This window comes from Struthio camelus, chromosome 3 (assembly GCF_040807025.1).
Source record: "Struthio camelus isolate bStrCam1 chromosome 3, bStrCam1.hap1, whole genome shotgun sequence".
NCBI classification, from domain to species: Eukaryota; Metazoa; Chordata; class Aves; order Struthioniformes; family Struthionidae; genus Struthio; species Struthio camelus.
Genome location: NC_090944.1, coordinates 82,019,033 through 82,046,983, shown reverse-complemented (window position 1 = coordinate 82,046,983; position 27,951 = coordinate 82,019,033). Strand labels below are relative to the sequence as shown.

General features: G+C 39.0%; 1 protein-coding gene across 3 annotated transcripts; it reads right to left on the bottom strand.

The window, feature by feature from the left end:
- Positions 1 to 17: 17 nt before the first annotated feature.
- Positions 18 to 27,242, bottom strand: LATS1 (large tumor suppressor kinase 1). Of its 3 annotated transcripts, none has more exons than XM_068938755.1 (8): positions 26,979 to 27,242; positions 21,468 to 21,984; positions 17,689 to 17,839; positions 14,295 to 15,823; positions 7,432 to 8,014; positions 6,087 to 6,269; positions 5,737 to 5,843; positions 18 to 4,729 (listed from the first exon to the last, which is right to left on the bottom strand). In XM_068938755.1, exons 2-8 carry the CDS (start codon positions 21,822 to 21,824, stop codon positions 4,208 to 4,210), a joined length of 3,432 nt encoding a protein of 1,143 aa, XP_068794856.1. In that variant the 5' UTR covers positions 21,825 to 21,984; positions 26,979 to 27,242; the 3' UTR covers positions 18 to 4,207. The 3 variants fall into 3 exon arrangements, with proteins under 3 accessions (XP_068794856.1, XP_068794859.1, XP_068794857.1); XM_068938758.1 differs by having other exon boundaries at positions 17,704 to 17,839; positions 26,979 to 27,218; XM_068938756.1 differs by lacking the exon at positions 26,979 to 27,242 and adding an exon at positions 25,144 to 25,371.
- Between the last annotated feature and the right edge of the window lie 709 nt (positions 27,243 to 27,951).

Genomic DNA, 27,951 nt, shown 5'->3' with positions numbered 1-27,951 from the left:
CTTCATGATACATAATCTATGCATAATAAATAAACAAGTTTTAATTATTTTGGTGCAAGAGGCAGCAGAGGCAAGGGAAAGAGCAACAATAAATTCAACTCCTGAACATCAAAATGTAGAGTTTTGAGAAGAGGTTACAAACAACATGAGTTCATAGCTAACTACAGTAGCATTTCTGCTATTAAACATATACCAGTTCTTTGTTAACCAGTAAGCTGTTGCAGTATGAAGGGTACTTGGAAGAGAGGGAGGTGAGGGAGAAGGAAGGAAAACAACTGCATTTGGGCAATTAAAATTTACATTTCATATTTGATTAGCAGAACAAGAACTTGATTTCGCTTATTACAAAGACTCATTGTATTTTTTATTATCGCAGCAGACGTCACGCTAGAGAAACTGATTTTGAGAAAACAGAAACAGTTTCATAAAAACTCAGAAAGAATGTCACTAATTACCAGTAGCTGATAAATTGAGGAATATGCAAAGATGATTCAGCTAGACTGTCCACAAAATGCTGGAATTCTTTCTCTTCATCTAAGGCAAATTTTTAATAAAATTGTAGTGTTCTTCAGCAGAATGTTTATAATACAAAAAAGTCATTATATATACATACACATACATACAGAATATATATATATATCTTTTATATATATATATAAAACATAAGTAAACTTGAATAGTGCCTTTATCAAGAGCATCTGAAGGCGCTCAAACGTATTACTACAACATTGACCCAAATTTATTATCTCTTTGCTTTGGTTGAATTAAAGCAAACAGATTAAAGGTCTCATTTGGAACACCAAAGACATCTGAAAAAGTCTAACGGTATCTTGGGTGACAGCAGCAACATCTAAGAATCCACCCACTGCACTGCCTGTTAGCTAAATAATATTAAATGGAGTCTAAATAAATCATTCCCACTCACAGCTTTGCACTTTGCAACAGCAGAAGATATGTCAGTTTCAAAGTGACTCTCTAGTCATATATTCTATATATTCTACTAAAAATTGAAGATAGAAAAGACACAGCAAGAGGCCCTGCCCTAGGTCTTAATGTCACTAAATATCAGAATAGTATTTACAGTACAGTTACATGATTACGGAACATTTTATAAATACAAGTTACATGAATACATGGAGCACATAAAAGAGAAATTTATTTTAATTCTTTACAAAGCAAAAATAATCTGAACTAAAACTTACTGTAGGATCTCACAGCTGCTGGTTATGAGCATCTCTTCTCAACTGCCAGTACAAACCTATCCCATGACAGCTCACTACTGAAATACCCACGTTTTAAGCAGCAGCTTAAATATCCTCTGAATACCTATGTGAAATGTGAAACTTATGAGTGTTCCAAATACGAGCAAGGCATAGCATGTTGGAGAGCTGGGGCAACATTTTATATGGAACTTTTTTTCCACTCAGAAAAGGACTTTTAACTGCAACACACTGCATTTTTGCAAAGAAATATATAAGACTGCGGCATATAGATGGAAAAGTTCAAACAAGGAACTTTTAACACTAGGTAACAGAAAATGCCAGAAGCATCTACTGAATTCTAAACATGTGAATTCTTTCTGTGTTTGTTGCAGAATGGAAAAATAATATTTTTCAGTACTTGCACACTTGTTTAAAATACTCAAATATTTATTTTAATAAAAGCAATTATTTTAGCTCATGTAGAAACTGTGGTGCCTCCAGAGGACTGCCCCCTGCCCTCCCCCCCCCCCCCCCTTAAAACACATACTGGCTAAAAGATCAGTTATAATGTTAGGAATATAATATAATATATTATATATTGCAGGAAAGGAGAAATATACTCAGATAAAAATGCAATTTCATCAGACAATTTAATGAAGAACTGACATTATTTTCTCTGCAAACTTCACAAATGGTCACAGGTAAGGCAAGTTTGATTAAATTACCTTTAACCAGTAATATATTATACTTTACTCCAGGACAAGTAGACCAGTTTTACTGGGATACTTACTATGAAGGAGGATAATCTTTGAAATGTTTATTTACAGTGAAAATAATTTTTTACATAATGTATAAAATGGAGTAGTTATACACTGCAGCCATTTTATAATATTTAAGCTAAATAAAATAATTCTTAAAAGCTATTCTGTTTCAACACTGTAGGACAGGCAGAGAAAACACGAATCATTTTTTAAGCTACAATCTATTTTCATCATAGGAAGTAACTACCTAAGAAAACAAAGTGTTTTTTTTAGTAACTGTCTTTTCATCATGATAACCACTTCACAGTATAGGGGTGAACTTCCACAAACGTTTTCTCCTGTGGCAAAGTCTGTCTAAGAAGTTTCCACCGTCCCACCTCTCCTTACTGCAGTTCACTTCCTCCTCAGTTATGCCACTACAAACTATTTCTTGGGCCACATTTGAAATGATCACTCAAATGAACCAGGCTACAAGAAAAACAACTCGAAATATTAAACACCAACCATTTTTTTTCACTGATCTATTATTTAGCATAGTACCACGGGCAGTTGCACTGGCACAACAAAGACACTGAATTGAAGCACAGAAAGGGAATAAACGGCTGGAAGAATACATGAATTTCTTAAACCATCTTGGCGAGAAAAGTAAGCTGGTAAACCGTTGTTTGCTATGAGAACAGCTATGAATAGCAATTTCATTATGTTTAGATAGCTATATTGACAGTGCAGTGGCACAAAATAATACTTTAAAAAAAGCAAAAATGCTTATAGGTACATTATTAAAATTAGTCATTGGAATTCAATTCCAAGAAGGGAATGTCTAAAAAGACACAAACAACTACAAATAGTGCACTTTCTTTACCACTGTGCTAGCTGCAAGAGAGACAGTGGAAGAGAGACAGAGAGAGAGAGAGAGAAACAGAATTCTGTCTTCCATCTGTAATTCCTGGTCTTCTCAACAGGGAAGTTGCTCAGAGGGCTGCCTCTGATAACTGCAGGAGGCTCATCATCCTCCCACCATGAAACCAAGGGAATGCCTGCTCACCTGCTGTGAAGAACTACAAAAGCAGTAACGCAGAACGGAGTAGACACAGCTGTATGTTCCTAGCTCTGTTTTGAATTGGGCGGTGAAAGAGAGTACTGAAAGCGTAATGAGAGAAACTAACAGATCACATTGACCGTGCATGGTATTTCTCCTCTGTTAACTACAGAGGAAACTGTTAAAGCCAAGTAAATGAAACCGGTCTCCTCAACAACAGTCTCAAAAGCCATGATTTTTAATCTTTTCCCATTACTATCCCAAGCATATAAGAAAGGAGAATATTCTAAAATTTGTTTTTCAAACTAAAAATTCTGACTACAGCAGAATTTTACAGACTTTACAGTACGGTATAATTTTTCTTACAGCTTCTTTTCCTCCCATAACAGAACTGATGAACGGATGTCAGGAGAGCGCAAGCTCTTCATGAGCGCAAACTCCTTCTGCTCTAAGAGTACCACTCACGTGCTGCAGGGTTATTAACTTCAAGTTCCATTACACAGTTAGCAGAAGACTAGTTTTAACGCTTTATCACTTTACAATCATAGTGTAGTCGAGATGGATGCTTTCCTGTTCCAAAGCTGAGAACTATGCCATTACTGCAGTGGCTAGAAACATTTCATCAGACAGATGGCTCAGTTTTTCCAGCACTCTAAATAACTAGGCTGAATATCGTGAGAAGGGAGGGTACAGCAGCCTTTTTTCCCGAAATAGATCAGATAGCTTTATTAGTGTAAAGTAGGTTTTATATTTGGTCAATGCAAGGAAGAACCGTCATTAAAAAAAATTCTGGAACAAAGATCTGTTTTTTAAAGTTACTTAGTATATGTACAAATAGATACCAGGCATCTCCTTAGGGGGGGAAAAAAAAAATCACTATTTCCTATTTTGAGTACTTAGAGTACAGAGTACTGATAATAAAATTCAGGTCATAATTTTTTTCCACTAAACATCAACTCTCTTCTAAATTAAATGATCAACAATGTTGGAATAAATTAATGTTTGAAAAGGATTCCCTGTATTTTGGGGAAAAACGTACAGGGCAGGGGGGAAGACATAACCGACTTAGCGTTTAAAAAAAAAGAAAAAGTGTGCATATATTCACCCTGGCAATCTTCTGTCAATTCTCTTACTAAAAGAGAATTTTCAAAAAATTAAACTGCAAAATAAGTTTGTCTTATCTAGTTTTTGTTTTTAGTCCCCTACTAAACATAAACCAGGTCACGATTCTGAACCCCTCTGCCTGCCTGTTCATCATCATCGTCGTCGTCATCGTCTGACTGCTGTTCTGAGTTTTGTGGATTACCATATTCATATTCAATGGGCTTTGGATTGTTGTAAGGGTAGCCATTGTCATCAAAAAACCTTCGGAACGTGAACTCATAAAAAGCATGTTCCGGATGTTTTCCATTTTTGTACCATCCGTTAAGCGTATCATTTATGTTCCCTTCCTTATCATCATCACTCCACAATTTATCTGGATCAACTGGATCAAAGTTTGATGTGTCTGTAGGATGAGCAATTTTGGGAATGTAGAAAGCAGACTGCCGCCGTAGATCACTTGAAAAATCAATTGTTCTAAAAAATGGATGAGCTTTTATTTCATCTGCACCATTTTTGCCTAAACGATCTTCTGGCCCTCGGCACAGTTTAATAATAAGGTCGGAGGCCTCTGGAGTCAGTTTAGCTTGAGGTGGAATATGAAGAGCAGTTTGCCAGTTGATAACCTTAAAAGCAAAAAGAGGTGTTATTCTACTTATTATTTCATAAAAATAAAAAACCTCAATGAAAATAAAAATATATAATGATTTGACAGAGTGTTTCCACAGTACAGATGGAAAACTTGAAGCTGCTTTTTCAGAAAGGCAGGGAATATTTTGTCTGGGAATTTGACAAAATCTAGATAAAATTTATCCACGTTCCAGGTCTAAGCTGCAGTCTGGCAGATAGTACCTCTCCCGTAATGCAGCAAAGACATCATAAAAGCCTGTATCTGGAACCTGAAACTAGGCACCCCGTTTACAATCGTAAAAAGAGAGTAAGGCAAATGCATTTTGAATTGCTTGATGCGTTAGAAAGATAACAGCTTTAAAGCTTAAAAAAAAAAAATCAATATTGCACTATATATGGGCCAACTAATATCTTGCAAGCCAAACACAGCTTTGCAAAAGTGACACCTGCAGAAGATTTCCCTGGTGGATTGACTTGAATGGCTGAGGCTCAGAAAGGGAAGGACCAACAGTTCTGAGTGGGACCAGTAACCCTGGGCAGCCACTCTCAGCCACTGTTCCTCCACCTTTGCATGTTGAACAGCAGCAGATACTTCACCAAAGGAAATCCTCTGCAGGTGACAGCAGGAGGACAGGAAAGGCAAACGGTGGGAAAAGAACACCCAGATGCTGGAAGAAGAAAAGAAAAATAGTGAGGACCTGGAAATGAATGCAGGAAGTAAAAAGGGATGGCTGAGATTTGAAGTGTGATTATTAGTTGGCGTATTTACTGTATGAGTGGATAAAAGATATGCTCTTGATGCTTAAAGACCCCTTACAAAGTAAGGGCATTACCACAGTAGTGTTATATTGTAATGTAATCCTGTTACTTTATAACATACTCGTATATAGTAACACTCTCAAAAAATCACCTTCGATTCCATCACAAATTAGAAAGATTATGTAAATTTCAAGCACGCTTTTTTGGCTTGTTCAGACTGTTAACATGAGATTTTTAAAGTTACCTTCATTTGTGTTTCCAGGGGTGTTTGTGCCAGGAAAGGAGGCTGCCCCACTAACATTTCAAAGAGAATTACTCCAACACTCCACCAGTCACACAATTGCGTGTAACCTGAAATAAAGTCAAAACCAAGTAATCAAAGCCTTAGTATACTTTAAATCTTTTATTTATAAGAATAAAAAGGCTTTGCTAGAGAATTATATTCAGTACTTAAGACTTCCATATTAACAATCACTTAATATTTATTTTTTGTCAAACATCACATACTTGGCAAAAGTGCTCGTTTAAGAAAGCTGAAGCACACTACCTGGATATCAGTTACTTTGCAGTGAGATTAAAGTAAAAACTCTTTACCCGTTCGTAACAGTACTTCTGGCGCAATATAATTAGGCGTGCCAACAAGGGAATGGGCCAGACAGCGCTGATGCTGACGTGCAGCCCTGCGTTCGAGTGGCTTCAGCCGATCTCCACATCTGCAGTTTGCTGGGTCACCCCACTCGTTGCTGAAATCCATACTGTCTTGACGTGCATGATCACCTACAATTGAGTGAGACAGTTGCCAAAAAGGAGGAAGATTACTTTAGTTCTTAACCAAGACGAAATTTTCTCCATTTGTTAACAGTCCTTGTTTTAAGGCAGAACCTATTTGAATTCAATATTCAAAAATAGAAAAAGGAGCACTAAAAACATCTTAGAATATCAGAATTTTGAACTTTTTGCTTATGATATAAAAGCCTCAAAAGCTGGGGTTTTTTTAAAGTTACTTTGCCGTCATTATGCCAAAAATTATCAGGTCTGATCTTTTGTTAGTTTTTCCTGGAAAAAAAAAAAAAAACAACACACACAAAATACATTGAATATACAGGATGTAGATTTTTCTTGCTCTTATATAAATAGAGGAAACATTTAAAGTATTATAGAATCAACTGATGCTAATAAAAAAAAAACCAATCATATTAAAAATCTTCCACATATTGTGATTATTCTGTTTTATTCTCTTCTCTTGAATAATGTTGACACTACTTCTTCCTGTCTAGTGACTATGTAATAGTCTGGCCTAAAGAGGCATCATATTTTAATAGAAAAAAAGCCAAAAGTCATTTTTAAGTAGTTTTTGAAGGTATATTTTTCTTTCTGCAAAGCAAAAAAAAAATCAAATCGGTTATTATGAAATCTGTATTTTGTCACTCGGTACTATGAAAATTTCTTTGCTCAAGCTTGTTTCAACCTTTTTTTTTTTTAAAAAAAGTATACAGTGGGCTTTTTAAAAGCCTACTGAAACATTTCTTGTAAATCAGTAGGTTGCACTGAAAGGAAGAAGAGGAGACGCTTAGAACTTAGGCACGATTTTCACGAATACTTAAATTTTAAACTTTAAAAGCCTCTCTTCAAAACTGAGCTAGGGCTGCAACTACATAACAACCTGGCTACAGCTGAGATTTGCTCTCTTCAACTTTCAGAAACCACTAATGGGACAAACTTAGAGCAACACAGCTTATTCCTTCTCCCTTAAGGAATCAAGGCCTACACTTAGAAAAATCTAACTAAACGTTGCTTTCTGTAATTTGAACGGCGTGCAGATACATTGCTAGATGCTTTGTTCTTCAGAAAAGAAACGTCACAGTCACTTGTCTACTAAATTATTATTTCAGCCCTGGTAAAGAATGATGCTTCAACAAAATAAGAACGAAACTCTTACCACTCTGGTAGTATTTTGAATCATGGGTCCATCGAAAACCTGTACAGAGCCCAAAGTCCGTCAATTTAATGTGACCATCACGGTCTATCAAAATATTATCAGGTTTAATATCTCTGTGAATGAAGCCCATTTTATGAACACTTTCAACTGCACAGGTCAGTTCTGCTGTGTAGAACTGCGCCAGATTTTCTGGAAAGACACCCATTCTAATTAAGAGACTCATCATATCACCGCCTGGAATGTAGTCCATTACAAAGTACAAATTGTCCTTATCTTGGAATGAATAGTACAGACGAACCACCCATTCATTATCAGCTTCTGCAAGGATATCCCGCTCAGCTTTAACGTGAGCAACTTGATTCCTAAGCAATACATCTTTCTTTCTCAGAGTTTTTGTTGCATATAAAGCATTAGTATCCACTTTTCTTGCTAGGCAAACTTCTCCAAATGCCCCAACTCCCAGGGTTTTAATTTTTACAAACATTGACTTGTCCATTTTAGCTCTTCTTAGACGAATGTAATTAGACTCTTTCTGGCACAACATTTTCCTCATTTGATCTCGGGCTTCTGGTGACAATCCAACCTGTGCAGCAAACACAATTACATCTGATGAGTGAATAGTACTCTTAGTTTTCGGTCTTCATATAATTAGATGACTTAGGCAAAGTAAACCAAATACTTATATCTAAAATGAGGAAAAATACTTTAAAAAACTATTTCCTAAATTTACATATTAGGATTCTATGAAAACACATAGGAGTGATACAAAACAAAACGTGTGATCTAAGGGACACTTTAAACAGCAAAATGCACAAGGTGCCATGCACCAGTGGGTTCTTGAGAAGGGAATATTTCTCAAGGAGATAAGAGGGTGAGAAAGCAGAAAACTACCCTCCCCTTAGGCAACAAGACTGCGGTGCAGGAGGGAGGCCATTAGCACTTGCTCCCTCTCAGATACTTCTTTTTCATATTAAATTGTCAACTTATTAGTCAAGTGGCTCCCAAAGTTTGGAAGAAGTCAGCCATCAGATTTTTTTGTGGATTACCAGCATAGACATGCAGTTTAGAAGTTGGTAAATTTTCCAGCTTAACACCGTTTGAAAGACTACTATGGCTTCAGACAGCCAGCGGTCTACAGTCTTGGTTTGGGGATCATTAAATTAGACCATAAAGTGCTCTACATGCTCAGTTTTTCATGGATTCCCTGGATTAACAGTGTCATTGCTAAACTGATTCTTTACCTAACTATTTGAATGTATTGGCCTGAAGATTTTATAACTACATGTGAAAACTGTTCCCCTGCAAGCTTTTTTAAATAAAATTGTTTTCACTTATTCTCTTAACTGAAGACCACCTGTCAAGGATTCTGCCTTTTTCTGCTTCTTGGAAAAAACAAAAGAAAGCCTGAAAAGTTTTCTGATTATTTTTTTCTGATTATGCTTATGTTAAAATTGAGCTCTTATCCATCTTGGAAGACAACACTGCATCTGCCCATCTAGTAAACGGATATTAAAAAAAATCAGATGGTAGAAGTCAAACAGTTTGCATTCTTACAATTGCTCAATGCTTATCCAACTTAAATCAGTAGTATTTAGGAGTTTTCTGTCGAAGAATCCAAACCCTTCTTAAAGATATGTGATCAGACTTTACAAACAATCCAGAAGACTCAAGAAAACCAAGGTAAAAAACAGAAGCAAATATATTTGATGCTTTTCCACTCTCCCCACATATCACTGCTGAAGGGGGGGAGGGGGAGGGAAAGCTTTTCAAGCTTTCCTTTGCAGTAAAAGGACACAGTCCTTCAAAAATCTTTTTGATTTGGCTAAATAATTCAGCTTACTTTGCTAATTCCATGATAACTATGGAAATGTAGCTGAGGGTACAATAAGTTTTTGACAGCTAACTAAGGAGCTGCAGTAGGAAAGACTTCCACGCTCCGTACTAGCTAGAGCAAAAGCACTAAACATCCGACAATGCCAGCAGAATTTCAATTACAGGAAGGAGCGAGTATGTGACTCTCTCGTGCTTCCTCGTATACCTACACAAACCAGAACCTTAACCTGTGGCACTATTTCCATTGCTAAACACAACCCAAGCACACGTCTCCCACCACCCAACTTTCTGCCACAAGCTGACCTGATCTTCCCTCCTATCATAAAATCCACATATAGCTGGACTTCAGCCACGCTCTTTACTGCTTTCCATTCTACGTTCCAGTAAGTCGGACAGGGCAACTTCTTTGAAGTGGCTCATTCCTCTTCACAGTATCAGTTCTTGACTTCCGTCTGTGTGTGCGCCCCTATCTTGAATGAATATAAATACCCCTGGTGTTCTGGTCAACAATACTAATATACTGACAGCCAAAATACTCACAGGCCACATGTAACTCATCAGCTAAAGCGTGGCAACCCCTATCTACAGTATCCACCCTTAGCGTTTTTGTCATACTCCAACCTGGGTTCCTTCTAGTATACCTTTGCTGGCTTCAATTCATTTAAAGCATGCCAGTGCCATCTTTCTGGGCAAGTTTCAGGCCCTGGAATCAAAATATCCCTTCTTTTTAGTTTTAACCCGAGCAGAACCTTCCTTCATGTGTTTATGTTCTTTTCTCTGTGACACTACCCTCACATAGCCTTACGTTATGTTCATTTCTTCTTTCGCTTTCTTTCCGTCAGCATTTTCAAAATTTTATATGCTCCTTTTATAGCACCTCAATTATTTTATGTGCCTTTTGGCTTTGAAGTCACCATCCTACAGATATGATTTTCTAGTTCAACCTACACTATATTTTCTCTTTTCATTTTCCCCTGGACATTTTCAACCACTCTATTCAACCGCTATTCTAGAAGCTTTCCCAATTTCTTTCTTTCACATCATCTTATCAATTATTGTGGTATCAAACCTTGCCACTTCTGTCTTCCTAATGCTGAAGACACTATTTACAGTATAGTATTCAGAATCATCATCAGGATTAGGTAACCGCTAGTCTGAACTCGTATAAACAATATGTTAATAACAGATGACTCCTGTTTTGCCTAACTTAAAATATAACTTGAGACAAAATATAACAGGCTTGACTGAGAAAAAAACAAACAATAAAAGATCAGTTATACAGATATCATTCAGAATGTTAAATACTTTCAGGGCACTATACATCACCTATTCCAAAAAAAATCTCTTAAAAAAAAAATCACAGAAAATTTCTTACAGGCATCATAGCAAAACTGGATCCAAAGGAGATGCAATTAGGAAAATGTTTACAAAAATGTTTATCTATCCAAACAAACTTCACAAGGAATATCCATTCAATAAGATTAAGTGGGGATGGTTGTCTCAAATCTGAGACAAAATGTTTGTTTAAAAAAAAAAAAAAATCAAAGAAAAATTCCTAGCCCAAACCAACATTTCAGCAGTTAGGACTGGATACGGGAAATAGTTTCAACTCCTTAGTCCAAACTGAGGACAACAGATTTGTAAAGTTATGTTTTCCACAACAGATTACTGTAGCACTACCCAGGGCTCTGCTCTTTCAGGACAAAGATATAGTGGAAGGCATCTCAAGTTTTCTGGGAATAAACATGCTTAAGGTATACTTCAAAGCAGAAGGAGGGATTTTTGTAAACTTTAAACAAAGACATTTGAAGACCTCGCCCTGTTAAAATTCAGGCAATGGTGGGTCAGCTGCTTACCTCCCACCTGAATCATGAAGCCTGCTTCAGTGCAGCCCCACCTGAACACAAACCAAACCCCACTGACGTGTAGAAAACTGGGAAAGAACGTGCCCTTGTGGTCCAGCAACGTGCCCTTGTGGCCAAGAAGGCCGACGGGATCCTGGGCTGCATTAGGAAGAGTGTTGCCAGCAGGTCGAGAGAAGTGATCCTCCCCCTCTACTCAGCCCTGGCAAGGCCACATCTCGAGCACTGTGCCCAATGCTGGGCTTGCCAATACAAGAGAGGCACAGAACTACTGGAGCAAGCCCAGCGAAGGGCTACTAAAATGATTAAGGGACTGGAGTCTCTCTCATACGAGGAAAGGCTGTAGGAGCTGGGACTGTTCAGCCTGGACAAGAGAAGGCTCAGGGGGAATCTAATCAATGTGTGTAAGTATCTGAAGGGAGAGCGTCAAGAAGATGGGGCCAGACGCTTCCCTGTCGCCCAGCGACAGGATAAAAGGCAACCTGCGCAAACTGAAACACAGGCAGTTCTGTCCGAACATGAGGAAGAACTTCTTTACTGTGAGGGTGACAAAGCACCAGCACACCTTGCCCAGAGAGGTTGTGGAGTCTCCCTCCCTAGAGATATTCAAAAGCCATCTGGACACGATCCTGGGTAACGTGCTCCAGGTGATTGTGCTTGAACAGGGGCGTTGGACTAGATCTCCGGAGGTCCCTTCCAACCTCAACCATTCTGTTATTCTTGCGAACGGGACCTCAGTAGCAACAAAACACTGGAAGGTGGGAGACCCAGTACAGTAATTAATCACTGCAAGTCATGTAAATATAGTCTCCAAGAAGCTCACAGCTTTACCTTCTAGTTCCTTCTCTCTAGCTGTTGCACCCTAACAACTTGTTAGAAATAGCCCAAGTACCCTAATCTGTTACCTTCTCCTCCCAACCCAGTCTTCAGTTTTTTCCTGTGTCACTCATTAAAGCATAAATATTCATCCCAAACTGATCACTCTCCTTTGCATTGAAGTATTTTCCCTAGAACTCTCCTCAGCTACAGCATCTACCAAAGATTAACCAACCTTATCAACCACATAAATGCTCACACTCATACCTCCAATAATTTCCATTCAATGCCAGACAAAAGAGCTTACTGAATTGCTATGTCACGTCACACCATTTGTTCTTATTGTGATTCCTTCTAGTCTTGCTGTGTCTTATGGCGTAATTCTTTGTTCTTTCAGGTAAAGATATTTTCAAAGCTATCCAGTATAATATTTGGGCAGGAGGGTAACAGAAGTAAATTCACACATATAAATTACATATTTTTGAGATACCTCCACGCTTTTCCCTAGGATACCGGATATAAGTGCTACTACAGACACATCCTGATAATTTTCTTCTTTCAAAATTCCAACCAAAGGGAAGAAATGAGGGGATTCAATACTTGCTTAATCCTTTCGAACTTCCTTAAAATAAGTAATGAGCTAGTTTCCCCTTCTCCTTCTCATGAAGATCTGCAATATACTTTGCTGCTGTTGGATTTCTATCCTTTACCCTGATAAAAAAAATGAGAGGCTTACTGCAGCATAATACTCCATTTTCCACCCTTCAGCCTATCATCAAACACCTCAGCTTTAAATCTAGTACGAATACCATAAATCTGGGTGGGTGTTTTTTTTTTTTTAATTTATTTATTTCTAATACATTTTTACTAGGCTGCTTTAAACGCACAAGGAAAGGATCAAGGACAGTTGTATCAGCACCTGCATATCAGTAATACTTATGCTTGGGATACTATGGAAGACAATCAACACAATAAGAAGGGAAAGTGAGGTCTGCAAATCAACAGTAATTATAATCTTACATTTAAGTACTCAAATGATCAAAATAAATTCATGCTCAATTTTGATGCAGGTATGCATGCAAAATCCTTTAAAAAGGGATCATGCTATTCTTAAATACTGTTGCTCCAAAATCTTACTTGCCTACACAGTGATGGAGGCTACAGAGTTCAGGAAAGCTTCCCACACCTTAATAGTTTAAATCAGCTGTTAGTGGAAGTGAAAAGGAAAGAAAGAAGACTAAGAATAAAGATCTAGAAAGAGTTCCAGGAAGAAATCTTGCTAACATTTACATATGCTGTGATTAAGCATACACTTGTAAAACACTACAGCTTACATTAAGAACTTTCAGAGAATAGGAAAACGCATTTAAAAACCGGCATTTCAATAAAGTGCCATAAGCCAAACACATTTTTTTCCCCACAGACTCAATTAAAAGGTACATCATATTTCTCTCAAATCTTCAACTACAATTATTAAGAAAAGTTTTGTAAATACACCTCAAATCTCCATTTTTCCAAATCTTAGTTTTGCTACTTCTCACTGGTTTCGCTTTTGAAATGACACATGTATACATAAGCTCCAATGTGTACCCTTTCAATTTGATTTCGTAGAACATGAAATCCCAGGAACGGAGCACTGATTTTGCCTGGGCATGAAGAAATTCATGTTACTTGTTGTTATTGATATCTGTTTTTCATCATCTCATTCAATTATACCTCGTTTAAACAGATATCGCTACCACCTGGATTATAAAATACTTAAGCAAAAGATACCATGTCTCTTCCATTCTAAAAATTGTAACTTTTTAATACTGACTTTTTTGTTGTGAACTTCCAAAAAACAAACAAACAAAAACCAAACCAAACTCACTAGTAGCAACAAACTGCTGAAAGTAAAAGCAAGCACCACAGTTTGGGTGACAGTATAAAGGCGTTGACCAGCCTACCACTGTTTTAGAAGATTATTAAAAACATTGCAAATAACGCTCTCAAAAATCAGGATTAAATATAATCCGTAACAGAAAGCTATGAGCCACGTTGCTAAATCTCAATTCATGCAAACAATGATTTTCTTTCCTCCACCTTATCATACATGAGTCAGATGGCTTATGTTTAGACACACAATGACTTACTTAAGAAAATTAATTTTTAAGACAACAATGAAGTACTTAATCAAAGCAACACAGAATTTGCCGCATTTCAAACACAAAAACGAAAACTAAACTTTTAAGTATACCATGTATACTGCAATGTTCTGTTTATCTGTATCATTTAATCTCTACTATTAATGCATATTTCTTAAAATTAATACTGAAACAATTCCAGTCAAAGACTTAGAAAGAAAGATTTTACCCGCATCATTTCATTCTCTAGTTGCTTTTTCCGATGCAAACGCTGCTGATGTGACTTGAGTATATTTTCCACGTGCTGCTCCATGAAGAACTTAAACGCCTGAGGGGAGTAGCTTTGGATGCGAGACTCTCTTCGTTCTTCATCTTTCTTGTTTTTTCTAACAGGAACAGGTGACGTTGTTATTTGTTTCTTTTCTTTATCTGTTGAATCAACACATTCGTAACTCTTGTCACTCTCTTCCTCCTTGGATAAAACAGGTGGCTCCTCTTTGCTGAGCTTGGGCCCTGTCTCATACGGATTGACAGATGGATTCTGGTGTAACAAGTGTTTTGGGTAAGGTGGTGGGGGACCCTGGTAATTTGGAGCCTCCGCAACAGGTGACATAACTGCCATATTTGTAGATGGACTCTCAGAGAATGGAATGGTCTGAACAGTTTGCACTGGTTGTGGCATCCAGGAAGGGTGAGTTGGTGCTAAAGCAGTCTGTAGCTCTGGCTTTAACACACGCATACTTTTTACTGGTTGCTGAATGGGAGCTGGTGTTATAGCTGTTACCGTTGTAGCTGAAGGCTGAGAACTGCTAGAGTGACTCTGCCTATTTCCATGATGGTTATTGAATGAATTTGATCTTACTGGAACATTGGGTTGCCACGTAGGGATTTCATGCCCATTGCCAGGTGATGACTGCGGTTGTGCAGGTGGAGGCTGTGACCAGGATGCAGGTATTCCAGCTACATTTGTATTATAGAGTTCCATGTTGTGGCTACTCCTATTTGGCACCATCATTGTCTGAGGAAGATTTCCGTTGGTGTATACTGAAGGCGGAGCAGATCCTCCTGCCTGCATCTGTAGCGCTGTAGGACTTTGCCTATTAGTTGGATTTATTGGGTACGGGGGTGGCTGGCGACTCACTGAGTTTCCAGACACAACATTCTGATGAACTATGAATTCTGCCTGGCAATTGCCATTTTGCATTCCAGCTCTTCCCGAGGGAAAGTTAAATTTGCTGTTGGCAGAACTCTGCATGATTATTGGTTGCCTGCCAATGGGGACAGCACTCATGCCCCTCTGAGCCTGTGCAGAAGAATTTATGGGCGGAGGATTCATCGGCGGAGGTGGATAACCATCCTGCCACGCTCCTGGTGGCACTGGAGAAATGCGAGAGATCATATATTCCATGCTTCCAGAGTAACGCTTTGTTTGCGAGTTTGGTTCCCAGGAAGGAGGGGGAGGAGTTGTTCCTCTTGGAGGGGGGGTCTGTCCTCGGGGAGGTGGAGGAGGAGGAGTGACGCTCCTTATCTGTGGTAGAGGTGGTGGATTCACTCTTTGTCCGTTGCCAGGATGAGCCTGAGCAAATGCTGCTATGCCAGATCCAGATAATGGCCTTCCTACATCGGGCTGAGAACTGGGACTCTCTGAGCGATAGACCACACCATCTCCCAGGGAAGGGCCGTGTCTCTGAGGAACCAAGGACTCCTTAGAACCTTTCCAGCTCTGTCTGCGGTGAACCGATTGCTGCACCGTCCCTCCTTTCATAAAGAAAGAAATGTAACAATAATATTACTAGAAATTATTTCCATGTACTGCTTTGAGTATTTTATTTTTCTGCATTAATTACTACAACAATATGATGGAAACTTTCAGATTTAGCACAATCCACTGTATTTTACACCAAAGATTCATCTTTATCTGGTAATACACAGCATGGCATGGTAATACGCACAGTACACATTATATGATCAAACAAATGCAAAGAAACTACGTTATAGGAAATTTACAGACATTACAAATCAGTCTTCTGAAGATGCAACTTGTTTAAATTGCTGATGTACCTGCAATTTTTAATCAAGAAGAAACAGTAATTTGGAAAATTATTAGGCACACTATGTACTTTAATTATACATGCAAGCAACAGTCCAACAAGCTCTTCAGTACAAATGCACAAAAATAACGGTACGGAAAAATAAGTTTAGTCAAGTTGCTATTCCTTCCAGTTTAACACTTACAATAGATGAACTGCTCTTCAACTAAAATTTTAACTGAAATTCTGAAAAAAGCAAGCAGCACACTTAAAACCCCTACACAACACAGTTCATGCAAGCTTATCAAATCCTTCACATGCAAAATGTGAGTCAGTTGCTTTCATTTTAACAATTATATGTTTGTGGATAAAAGTGTTGTGTGGAGGCAAGAAATAAAACTGTATGAAAGCAAAACCTACAGAACCAACTCTACAATACATTTATTTTACATACATTATTTTGCATATCATAAACAAAATACTATGCAAGGAATTGATAGCGCATGCAGTCTTTTTGTGCTTTTAACAGTATTATTTCTGAGATACCTGTAAATACATGCAGCACTACAGCTGCTGAAAGCCACTGTATCTCAAAAAAAAAAAGTGTCAATTGGCATAACTTTTCAAGTAATAGTGAAAATCATGGGTGAAAGCTAGTATTTAGCTAACCAGCTAACCCTATTTCACAAGCCAAATGAAAATTAATGCTGTGCTTTGCTAGTCTTGATTACCCATTTTTCTCATACCTATATCACCAATTTAAGTGTAACTTTACAGAACCAACAGTCAGCACCTGACTTTAGCTGAACAGAAGTTCAGTATTTCTGCTGCATTTGCAAAGTACATTCTAAACATATGCTCCTAAGACCTGATAAAAAAGAAAACATCAAGATGCATTCAAAACGTGTTTACATGTTTTAACAGAGTAGTAATAGTGTCAAACTCGCAATTCAGTTGCTACTAATGCCCTAACCCGTCTCCTAAAATCCACAAAACCATCAAGTTTAAAAACTATACAAACAAAATCTAGAACCAAACAGAAAAGTAATCACAGAGCAGATCCTGAAATAGGATATCATCCTAAAATACAAATACGGGAACCAGGTGCAACATATATATACGTTGTGCAGCTCCATGGGAAAGTGTGTGAAGACAAAAAAAAAAAAAAAAACCTTAAAATAAGAATTTACTTCACGTGGCCTTCCCAGTCTGAACTGCAGTGCTCACCATCAACTTCTATATGGCAATTGACATTAACAATTAAACATGGGCATCACACCAACTACGGGCAAAACGACCAAAATGAGATCTGAATGAGGGCTGAATGCCATCCTTTAGATAAAATACTTAGATACAGTACTAAAAAACATGCAGTCAGAAAACTCACGTTCCCATGAGAGACTCCCGTCAAATACACCTAACTTTTAGAAGAAACATATTACATACTTTAGATATTATTTTTAAAGGACAAGAAACTAAGTCAACATCTCATTCTTTTCTGTTGTGAGCACATGAAGGAGGAATTCGCTATTTTACGTTTTCCACCTGTAAGAAAACACTTCAGAGTTACTGAATTACCCTAGATACACCTACCTGGTGGTTTCATACCTGCATTAACAGGTCTTGCTGCTGCTGCAACCATCTGTTCCCGACGCGGATCCTGGTAGCTCATTTTACTAATAAATTCAATTGCTGCTTCTATACTACGGTTGTTAGTTTGCCTAAGAGCTTGTACAACCATATCCTAAAGGGAAAATTATATACAAAAAAAAGTTACAAAAAAAGGCAACAACAGCAAAAATCATGGGGTTTTGGCCAAATATCCCTCCACAATTTTAGCAAGGTACATGACTAACTTCTCTCAATGAATTTAAAAATAATCTAAAAACCTTTTCTCCATAACAGATCCTCAAACACACTTAAATAGTCTGGATCTTCATGAAAAAAGGTAAGCTTGCTGAAGCACCATATTTTGATGTAAATTCTGCATCATCTCGCCATTCTTATATAGTTTGTTCATACAGGCATACTGATACTGATATACCTAACTCAGGTTACAGCTAGCTTATATGATGACCAGAGGTCTCTTCCAACCTAAGTTATTTTATGACAAATACCCTAATGTGAAATACAAAAGCTTGTTTTTTTTGCTCATTTTCCTTCAACTCAGAATGACTTTTATCAACAAACATTCCACTACTTTCTCCCAAAGAATTACTACTTGTGCATGAAGACAACAGCATTGGTAGAAATTTCATCACTTTTGAGCGGACTTAGCCTCCATTTTTTTTTTTTTTTTTTAAAAGAGAAAAGCCCTGTTAAAAGTATTACGGATCAGTGCTTTTTTTCCCCCCCATCGACTTTAACGAGATCAAAGTCAAGCAAGAGACGCAGAATTTCAGAGGAGGTTAAAAGTCAGACACTGCTCTCCCACTTACATTGAATGGGATTTGTGCAGTTAACTCAGAGTTTGAAAAAAATCCACAGCCTAACTCTTTATAATTAAGCACACTGCTTTCTCATGATCTGTTATAGCTGTATTTTGTCATGGCAAAGCAATCATTTCAGTTCACACTGTCTGAACAGGTTACCTACGTAAGACATGATTTACCTACTACTAAAATCAATGGGAATTCAGGGAGGACTCAGAAGGGAAGGAGCCAGTATGTTTCCAATTCAAATCCACATTCATAATTTCACCATGCTTGTGCACGTTTTTGACATTACAAGTGCGCATAATTACACACAGCCTTCAAAAACAACAACTGAATTTAGTGGGCAAAACAGAACCTTGAAAAGGGGTCTTAAAACAAGCAAACAAAAAATAGAATAAGCTTGCAGTAAGGTTTACAGACCAGCTGTCATAGTTGGAAAAGGCAAATGTAGCTTTTGATCACATAGCTCCTTCATCAGATGGTTATGCCTGCAATACTTCTATTGCTATAGGCAAGACGGATTGGTTGCAAAGCATTACGTTTTCAGTACCGGTATGCTACTTGATCATTGTGCAAACAGAAGGTTTAAGTTGTCCATAGTGTTTCATTTCCACTCTGAATGTGCTTTTATAGGACTCATCACTCATTTCTACCTATCATCCTTAATTTACTTGTCAATCAAAGTTTCAAAACCAAATGTAATAGCTTTTCAGCAAAATAAGTCTGCAATATATAAACCTAAAAATAATGCGTTTCCTTAACCTAGCCATAAAGGTACATACAATCTTAAAGTATACAACCAGCAATACTTAAAAGATAAAGCTGCAATTTATCCTTAGTTTTCTCTCTTCACTAAGGTGAGGACCTGAGGAAGAATCAAAGGACTTATTTCTCCTCTGGCTGAAGAATAAAAACCACCTTGGTCACCTATGTGGCGAAGTATTAAATGTCTTGAAGTGTATCACCTAACACAGAATACACGAGGACTAAACTTGAGGCTCAACAGGCGAGAGTTTTCCTGTGAGCTATTTAAGATGTCTTAAAAAACAAAACAAACAAAAAAACTTACTACTTTGAACAACTTTAAATCCATTTTCAATACCTCAATGAAATCTCATTTAAAGCTGAGATGAGGAAACATTGCTCACATAGGTACATCCAGATCAGAGAAAATTAAAACAAATAATGGCCTTGCTGACCATTAGGTATCATATTGATCTCTACAAAAAGCCAGCTGTACACCAAAGATCGTGAAAGTAAAAGCTCTATATTTATTTAATCTGTTAAATCGTGAACGCACCCAATGGATGTGGGAAACAGACTGACCAATTTTAAGTAGCTAACGTGCACCCCAGCTATGATCCATTAAAAAAAAAAAAAAAAAAACAAACCAAACAATCCCAGCTCAAAACATACTCCCATTTTATTCCTACTTGCTTTCTCAGCCCCTCCAAGAAAAATGCTTTCCTGTTTTAGCTGTATCTGTTCCCTGCGTGTTCAGAGGCCAGTCCAACATGGACAACTGTGGAAACACAACTCTGGGTTAAAAAACACAGCAGAAACTGCTTACCCTGACACCCTGCCTGAAAAAAGTGATCCATATAATTGCAAAGGAGCGTCCAGGGAACTCTCAGTTGTATCCCAGATCAAATAGTAGAAGTAAAAGATTTCAAGATACAAAGCATCCAACCAAAATTACTAACTCAAGATACTTCTCTAGTTTATTCTCTGGCCACATACCACCCTTCAGTTTGTGCAAGTGACTGTCGGCTCATTCTGTAAAAATGGATTTGAGAACTGATCTACTATAAAAAACAAAAATGAAAACAAACCCTCAGCAACACACCACACACAGCAACAAATCATTATAAAAATCATTTATCATTATAAAATCCTTTTCATTCTTAATGAAAACGCGGTCTGGATCGTCTTTTCATAGCGTACCCAAATACACACTATCAGCACCTGATAAAGGAATGTGATATAGGGAATGCCAGTTTATAGCTTTGGAGAAGTTCAATCTTATTAGAGGTACAGCTCTCCGTAAGCCTTGAAGCATCACATCAGGCAGAACTTTTGAGCTGGTCATTACTTCGATCAGTGCACTCCTGACAGGGCAATCCTTGTTCTGGTACGGTGCCTTTTTCCTTTGAAAGATTAGTGGTTTGCTAGCTTTTCTTGAACCTGTTTTTGTACTCAGTTTTACAGAAAATATATGAAAATGGGAGTAATTTAGTTTGATGTGCACACCCCAATAGAAACACAGGAGCTGTAAGTATATTAATTTTTAATTCCTGGAAACCAGATTCTCCATCAATAGAACTCAGATTCTTCCACTGACTAAAGGGAATGAGTGGAAATAAGTTTAGTCAATAATTTCAAAATGCAGACTGTGCAATTATCTAGTTTTCCGTTCTTATAATGACAACAATACCAGAGCAAGCACACGTATACAAGATTTCCAGGAGATATAATCTCCGTGTTTTTCAGTTGAGGATACACTTCAGAGAAGATACCCCAATACCTGTTTTTGTTACGTGTCCTGTTATTTTGTCTCTACCTGACAGTGTACATAATGCAAGGACAGACAAAACTGCAGATGTGAGAAGTGCATTAAAATTACTTTCTAATAGATTTGGTACTGCCTTTCAATTCAGAATGGCCATATTTTAACAACATATTTTAACAAAGCACAATTCAAAATTCTGTTGAATATATGAGGCAAAACTCACGTTCTAAAGAGTTCATTTCTATCTGTCTAAAAATGATATAAATAATTAAAACGGCTTACTCCAACCACATAAGAACGTCCTGCTTAAGGAAACGTCCTGCTTACCGTTTGCTGTTTAAATAGTTTATGATCAGTTCCTCACCCCAAACGTGCACTAATAGTTTACAGCTAGCACAAAAACAAATCTCGAAAATAAAATATTTCACCTCATCAAAGCCAGCAGCCTGTAAATCTTGTAGCATTTGTCGATTAACTTCTGATGTTCCTTTCACTGCTGAGGTGGTTTCGTTCGCAAAAGGCAGAAGTGAGTTTCGTATCTCCTGCAAAACTTTATGGTATGTTACAAATTTGGGGGGATTTCGGCCTTGTCTAGGATCTTCAGATGACGTTGACATTTTGCCCATGCTGTGATCAGCTTTAGCAGCATCCGAGGGTTTAGGCAAATTCCTGAGGCTCTCTCGTATTTCCTGTAACATCTGCTGGCTACTGCCAGTGTAGTTACTGGCAGGAAAAGTCTTAGGCCTCATTTGTCTATAACCTTCTGGCTTCTCACTTCTCTTCATGAAAACATGTATATACGCAACCTTCACCAAGGACTTGCGCACACAGAATTCAACAAAGATTAGCTGGTAGTCTCAGAACTTGTGAAAACAGTGACTATTATTCACTGCCAAGTTGTGGTTCCCGTAGTGCTGAAATTCCTCACACCCCAAAATAGCTATTCTGAAACAAAACAAAACAAAATCCTGTTACACATAAAAGTAATGAAAAAATTCACAACGTAGCACTGGTGGTGGTCAAACATTCACATGTAGCATTGCCTCTGTGGTACTGAACACATGCTAAGGCACTTCAGTCAACCTAAATTACAAATTGCATTGGCCTTCTAACATTCCATTAATAAGCAACGTTTTAGGTACCTCAAGCATGAACAGTCTTAAATTACAAAGGATCTGGAGTAAAGAGGAACTTAAGGTGGTACACAAAGCCTTCAAGAGCAGATGGGAAACGCTGCACGTGCTTCCCCCGCGCCCCTGTTCACTGCTTCTTTGCCTTCCCTCTCTGCTGGTTGCTGCCTCTCTCCCATCACCCCATTCTCTCTGTCCACTCTCTAAAGCTGAAGGTGTTGACTCTTCCCTTGATGGATCATTTAGCTAGGACAGAGACTAAATAACCTGTTATCAAGCTCCACAAACAGGTGGAAGTTAGAAATGCAGAGTGTATATATTTGTAACAATTTTATCCACCGCTTACTAGTCACATATTTAAAAAACAAACACCAGCCAAGCTCATGCAAGTTCATGATTTTCTGTAACATTTTCCATTTAATTTTGTTTAAGGGCTCAGCTTTCTATAGCTGTCACAGTCTCACAGCTCAAGTCTTCATGACACAGTTGTCAATAATTCAGTTATTTTTCACATAAGGGGAGATGGGTGGAGCGAAGAAAAAAAAAAGAAAGCTTAAAAATTTTAATCTTAAACTTCATCACCATAAAATTGTTTAACCGTTCAAGCATCAAATTCACTGAGAGCACAAGTGTGACATTTGGTAAGGGAAAGAGAACATTCTGCCAAAAACAAATAAATAACGTTTGTGTTTTGAAGGGGCTGACTCATCAGGTCCAACGCTGTGCTCTGCAGCAAAATAAAACCTTAGCATTTGTGCCATGCAGCTAGCTTGTACTGTAATTGGTATGATAAAGGACAGAGCAACTAAGATGAAATACTGAAGAAGTTAGAGCCTTGCCTCTTTCAGAGTACCATGAAATAAAACTTTTTGCATTTCCATAGAGGAAGACAGTGCAAGATACAAAAATTACATATTCTAGCATTGTCCTTTCTTCAATGGCAATTAAAAGAATGGTAAAACTTAACTTATACTGTTCCTTCAGTATAATAAGTAACAATGCAAAAACGCTTTTTCTTGTTTCTGTTTCTAGAAGTGTTAAAATTTTGCATTCCTGGTTTTCTGAAAGAGTCTTTTTGAGGACTTGGATGTTTATAAGCACCACTTCTCTCTTAAAGAGGTAGTGTGTAGACAACGGTGTTTCTCATATTGGACGTCTGAATTGAACAGGCGCCTAAAAAGCTTTTAACAGTCTACAGAAAAGCCACTATCCCTCCATCCAAGTTTCACTTTTATGATATTTGCAGTGTCATAAACCTACTACTGATTCAGTGATTGAGGAAGAATATGACAAAAAGTTAATAGGAAAAAGAACCCTCTAATCCACATGCAAATTATATGAATAAAATAAACACGCTACCCATAAATGAGTGAAACTTGAGCGCTTAGAAGGACAGTACATAAATAAGGAGGGAGAAAAAGGAACACAAGGTATAGCAACCTAACCCCCTTCTCCTTGGCCAATCACTTAAGAAATAATTCAGTTTCTCTAATGGAATTCCCTAAATCTCAAGTGCTGGGACTGCACCCACAAGCTTTCTTTGACCTGTGGTAAGCCTGAAACTTTAAAAGAATGTCATTTTATAGTGATATTAGAACTTTTTCTGCTGTCCAGTAACACATTTCTTTAATGTTCACTGACTAAGGAAAAGACCATCAGGCACCTAAGTGAGATTTAGTAATAAGCAGTGGAGTTTTGCTCAAAGGAGTAACTAGTCTAGACGCTGCAGAAAGCATGCCATGAGATAAATTAAAATGTAATTTAACCCTGGCCACTTTCAAGAGCACTTAAACACATGCAAAATTTAAAACAACATGGACAATATTTGGTTAAAAACATTTTTCCCCAAAGAAAAGGGAGGAAAGAAAGCTTTGTTTAGAACATTTCACTGGAATTTAGCTTTGCTAGGGAAGTTTCCTTTCTTTTCAAGGCATCTGTTTTGAAAAACACATGTGTTGAGTACACAAAAGTGTGTGAGTATACATACTAATAACACTGAAAAGAATTACCACCCCCAGAGAAGCAAAACATTATCATAAGTTCACCCCACAGCACATAACAATAAGGCTGAATAGCTTAGAGGCTTAGTGATTTAGATTACTTGTTCAAATTCAGTCAAAATTAGGACTAATCACTAGCTCACCACTGGCAGGTAATCTAGATAAAATAGTTAGTATCCATCCTGTGTCAGACAAGTATCAAATGAGAGTAGTAAAAAAAATGTCCATATGTAAGTTCTTTCTCTTAACACTTTCCACAGGACTTTAATCCAAGAGAAAACACTTGTTTTTCACCTATATGTTTTAACCATAATTTTATTTGGTGTTTCACCAAATTCACTTTACAATCACCCTGCAGGTAGCTGAGATAAACAAATATAACACCCACAGGAGAACTCCAGGTCAAATTAAGATGATACTTAATCTGTAAATCAGGAGACCTAGAGTCTACCACCAATTCAATCATATGGCCTAGGGGGGAAAAAAAAAAAAAATCACCTTGTACACTGACTTCTTTATGTAAAAAAAAAAAAAAAAAAAAGAGATAATTATATTTCTTTTTAAAATGCTTTGAGAATTTTAATACAAGGGATGTTTTAAGTATGTGGTAACTATTATTTGGTTGGCAACTGCAGCATACAGTATATGGACTGACCAGCCTTAGAAAATAAAGTCATCCTTTCACATAAGTTTTTAGCAGAAGCAGGGGTTTATACCAGTGTAAAACAGCCAGTCCACTTATTCCGTGCCAGCATTAAGTAGTTTGTAAGGCCACATAGAGTGAATCAAGCCAGGGAACCTATCCAGATAAAAAGTAATTTTTTTTCCTAGGGGTTTATTTCTTTCAGCAGCAGTATTGGCTAACAATTTCATGGGTCTGTGAAACTACAGTCTTAATTGCTCAGAAACCCAATTAAAACAGTCCTCCACTGTAATGAAGTACAAAGCGGCAAGTATTATTGACCATAGCTCACCTTGCTTTGGAGGACTTCAAAATTCAGGGACCGTGAAGTCATCTCCTCTTACAGACATTTACACACATTTTAAAACAATAAAGTTTTGACCAGATCAGTAAGTAACCTTTCTCAATCATGTATATCTAACTAGCAAACACTAACTGAACCTGAGGGAACGGCCGTGTATTCTCCCTTGCAGTTCTGTATGGTTAAATGCCCTTGATGCATCTGTTTGTTAATGCAAATACTTCCACTGGTGACATTCTCCATTTCCCTAAAGCAGTTAAATCATTTTTTCTTCCTTTTCAAAACATAAGGATAAACTATTTTCTTCTACAGGTCAAACTGTAAGGAGAAAAAAAACAGTCTGTTTAGAGTGTACCACAAAAGACTGGACAATAAAAAATAGGCGTTTGAATGAAAACACTTAACGGTTTCAGAAGGCGACAGTAACACGCAACTGCTCTGTCAATGCCTTTTAAGCATTTCTGGGAAGGAAAATATACAGCTTTTTAGTAGCTTTGTAACATTTAATATTAAAAAATTTTGAACATACATTTAAATACTACACAGTGCTCAATATTCAGCTGAAAGTAAAAACAATCTATTTTGATTTCCTCTCCCATATCCCTATTCTATTAACTTAGCTTACACAGGATCTCAATCAACTCTTTCTTTTTAGAAAAGATTTAAAACAAGAACTTGGGAGGCATCAGATTAACTTTGTAGGGGCTTGGCTTGAATCAAAGGAAGCAGTTCTTTGGGTAACAGGTGGTTGGGCTGAAAAGCTCTTTTGTCAAACGATGTTTTCAGCACTAAAAATTTACATAGGATGAGCAGAAAACCGGGCACGGAAAATTTGTAAATAATTATGACTACATACATTCAAGGAAGACTCTGAGTTGAAAGTGACTGGAGGCTAGCTGAACACAAGGAGCGCTGTACGCTTGCTTCTGCTGCTCCTTTCCATTCTCGTACTCTGCTATCTCCTTTTAATAGGATATAGCTCTTATGTACAAACGCATTCTCAGTTCTTATTATTGCTTATTTCTTGAGCACGTAAGAGTAATCTTCATTGCTACCGACAGGGCAGCCATTTAAAACCAAAGCGTAAGTAGCGTTGGCACAGACAGGTACTAAGGTAATTCTAATAGCACAGAAGGATCCAACATGTCAAGGACCACCCAGAGTAGAAGTACAACACTGGCGTGAGAATTTTCAGGATATAACAGTCATGAGTATCTCAAGTCTATCCACTGTGTTAATTGCATTTTTGTTGCACAGCAAGTACGAGACCACGACCCGAGGTAAAGCAGAGATGCACGTGCTACCGTATACGTCCATCTGGAAGAAACGTTTGAATCCGGTCTGCTGAAGTGCGGCTTTCCTCCGAACCTTCAGCGTTCCCCGGGGGAGATAAGGGGGAACTAACACCATCAAGCACCACCACTGCAGCGGCGAAACCCTCGTGAGGCGGCGGCACCGCGGCCCAACCGGCGGCCGCCGGCCCGCCGCCGCCACCACCACCACCCCAGCCGCAGCCGCGGGGCCCGGGCGGCGCGGACACCGCCTCGCCTCCGCGGAGGAGCCGCTCCTCGGTGACCGCGAAGCCGCTTTCAGACGCACAACCCCCGGCCCGGGCGGCGGGAGGCAACGCCGCCTACCTCCGGCCGCGTCCCGCTCGCTGCCGGCAGGGAGCAAGGGGCCCGGGCTCTGCCGCTCCGCCGCCGCCGCCGCCGCCGCCGCGGCAGGAGGGGCCCGGGAAGGGCCCGTTATGGCCCCCACGCCCTGGCCGAGCCGCTCTCGAGCCCCGCCAGCGCCCTCTCCTCGCCGCCGCGGCACGCCGGACCTACCTGCAGCGAAAAGGCAGCGGCGGCGGTAGCAGCAGCAGCGCCCCGGGCCCGGGCGTGTGCGTAGGGCGCTCGGCCACGCCCCTGCGACGACGGCAACGACCTCCGCGGCCCTCAACGCCGCCGGCAGCGGCTCCTCGGTCGCTCCGCCAGCGCCCCCCCCTCCCGCCACCGCCGCCACGGGTCCCTCAGTTCGGCGCCGCCATTTTGTCGGTGCCTCCGCCGCGGAAGGTTTCCCGGATATAGGCAGCTCCCAGCCTCCTTTGCGCCCCCCCCCCCCCCAACCCGGTATGGAATGCAGCGGCCGGCGCGGCCCAGCCGCGAGCGCCCCACGCGGGCAGGGCGGTGCGTCCCCCCCCCCCCCCCCCCGCCATGGTAAACGGCCGTTTGCCCCCTCCCCCGCCCGGCGCCACTACCTTGTAGCGGTAACGGGAGCTGCTCCACACGGAGCCCCCCGCAAGGGGGAAAGAGGTTTCAGGCATCGCTTTTTTTTTTTTTTTCCTCTCCTCCTTTTAATGGCACAAAAACCTCGTCAACCTGGAGCCTCGTCAAGCGCTAGGAGTCTAGTGAAGCTGAGCTCAAAACCCGGTTAATCACCACAGCTGAGCTCGCATGGTATTATCGACTGCAATAGATGCTCACCACGGCTGCGAGCATGCTGATCAATAAACTTCGGTTTTCCAAGGGGAAAGATCGCCGACACGACTGAATAAAAGACTTCTTACAGACCCCCATCTATAAGTTCCCCAAGAAGAATGATCACTTCCCTACTCAAGCAAAGTGTCCCATTTCAAACAAATAGGGAAATTTAAAAACTAAAATTTAAAACTAGTAAGCCTCCTAGCAACTCAAGTTCTTTTCTGAAGAATACCCCTTAACTAAGGTACAACCCACGTTCTTCAGCTAGACACACAGGAAATTCAAATCAGGCAAGTCATTGTGAGAAAAGATGAAGAACACTCTTCTCACCGCCTCG

What these genes read in the sequence shown, in the direction of transcription:
- LATS1 (XM_068938755.1), bottom strand. Translation starts at nt 21,824, where the DNA reads ATGAAGAGAAGTGAGAAGCCAGAAGGTTATAGACAAATGAGGCCTAAG. An exon ending in AGGCTGCTGGCTTTGATGAG is followed by an intron (nt 17,840 to 21,467) that starts GTGAAATATTTT and finishes TTTTCCCTTTAG; the next exon opens with GATATGGTTGTACAAGCTCT. An exon ending in TAGAGAATGAAATGATGCGG is followed by an intron (nt 8,015 to 14,294) that starts GTAAAATCTTTC and finishes TTTGCTGCACAG; the next exon opens with GTTGGATTGTCACCAGAAGC.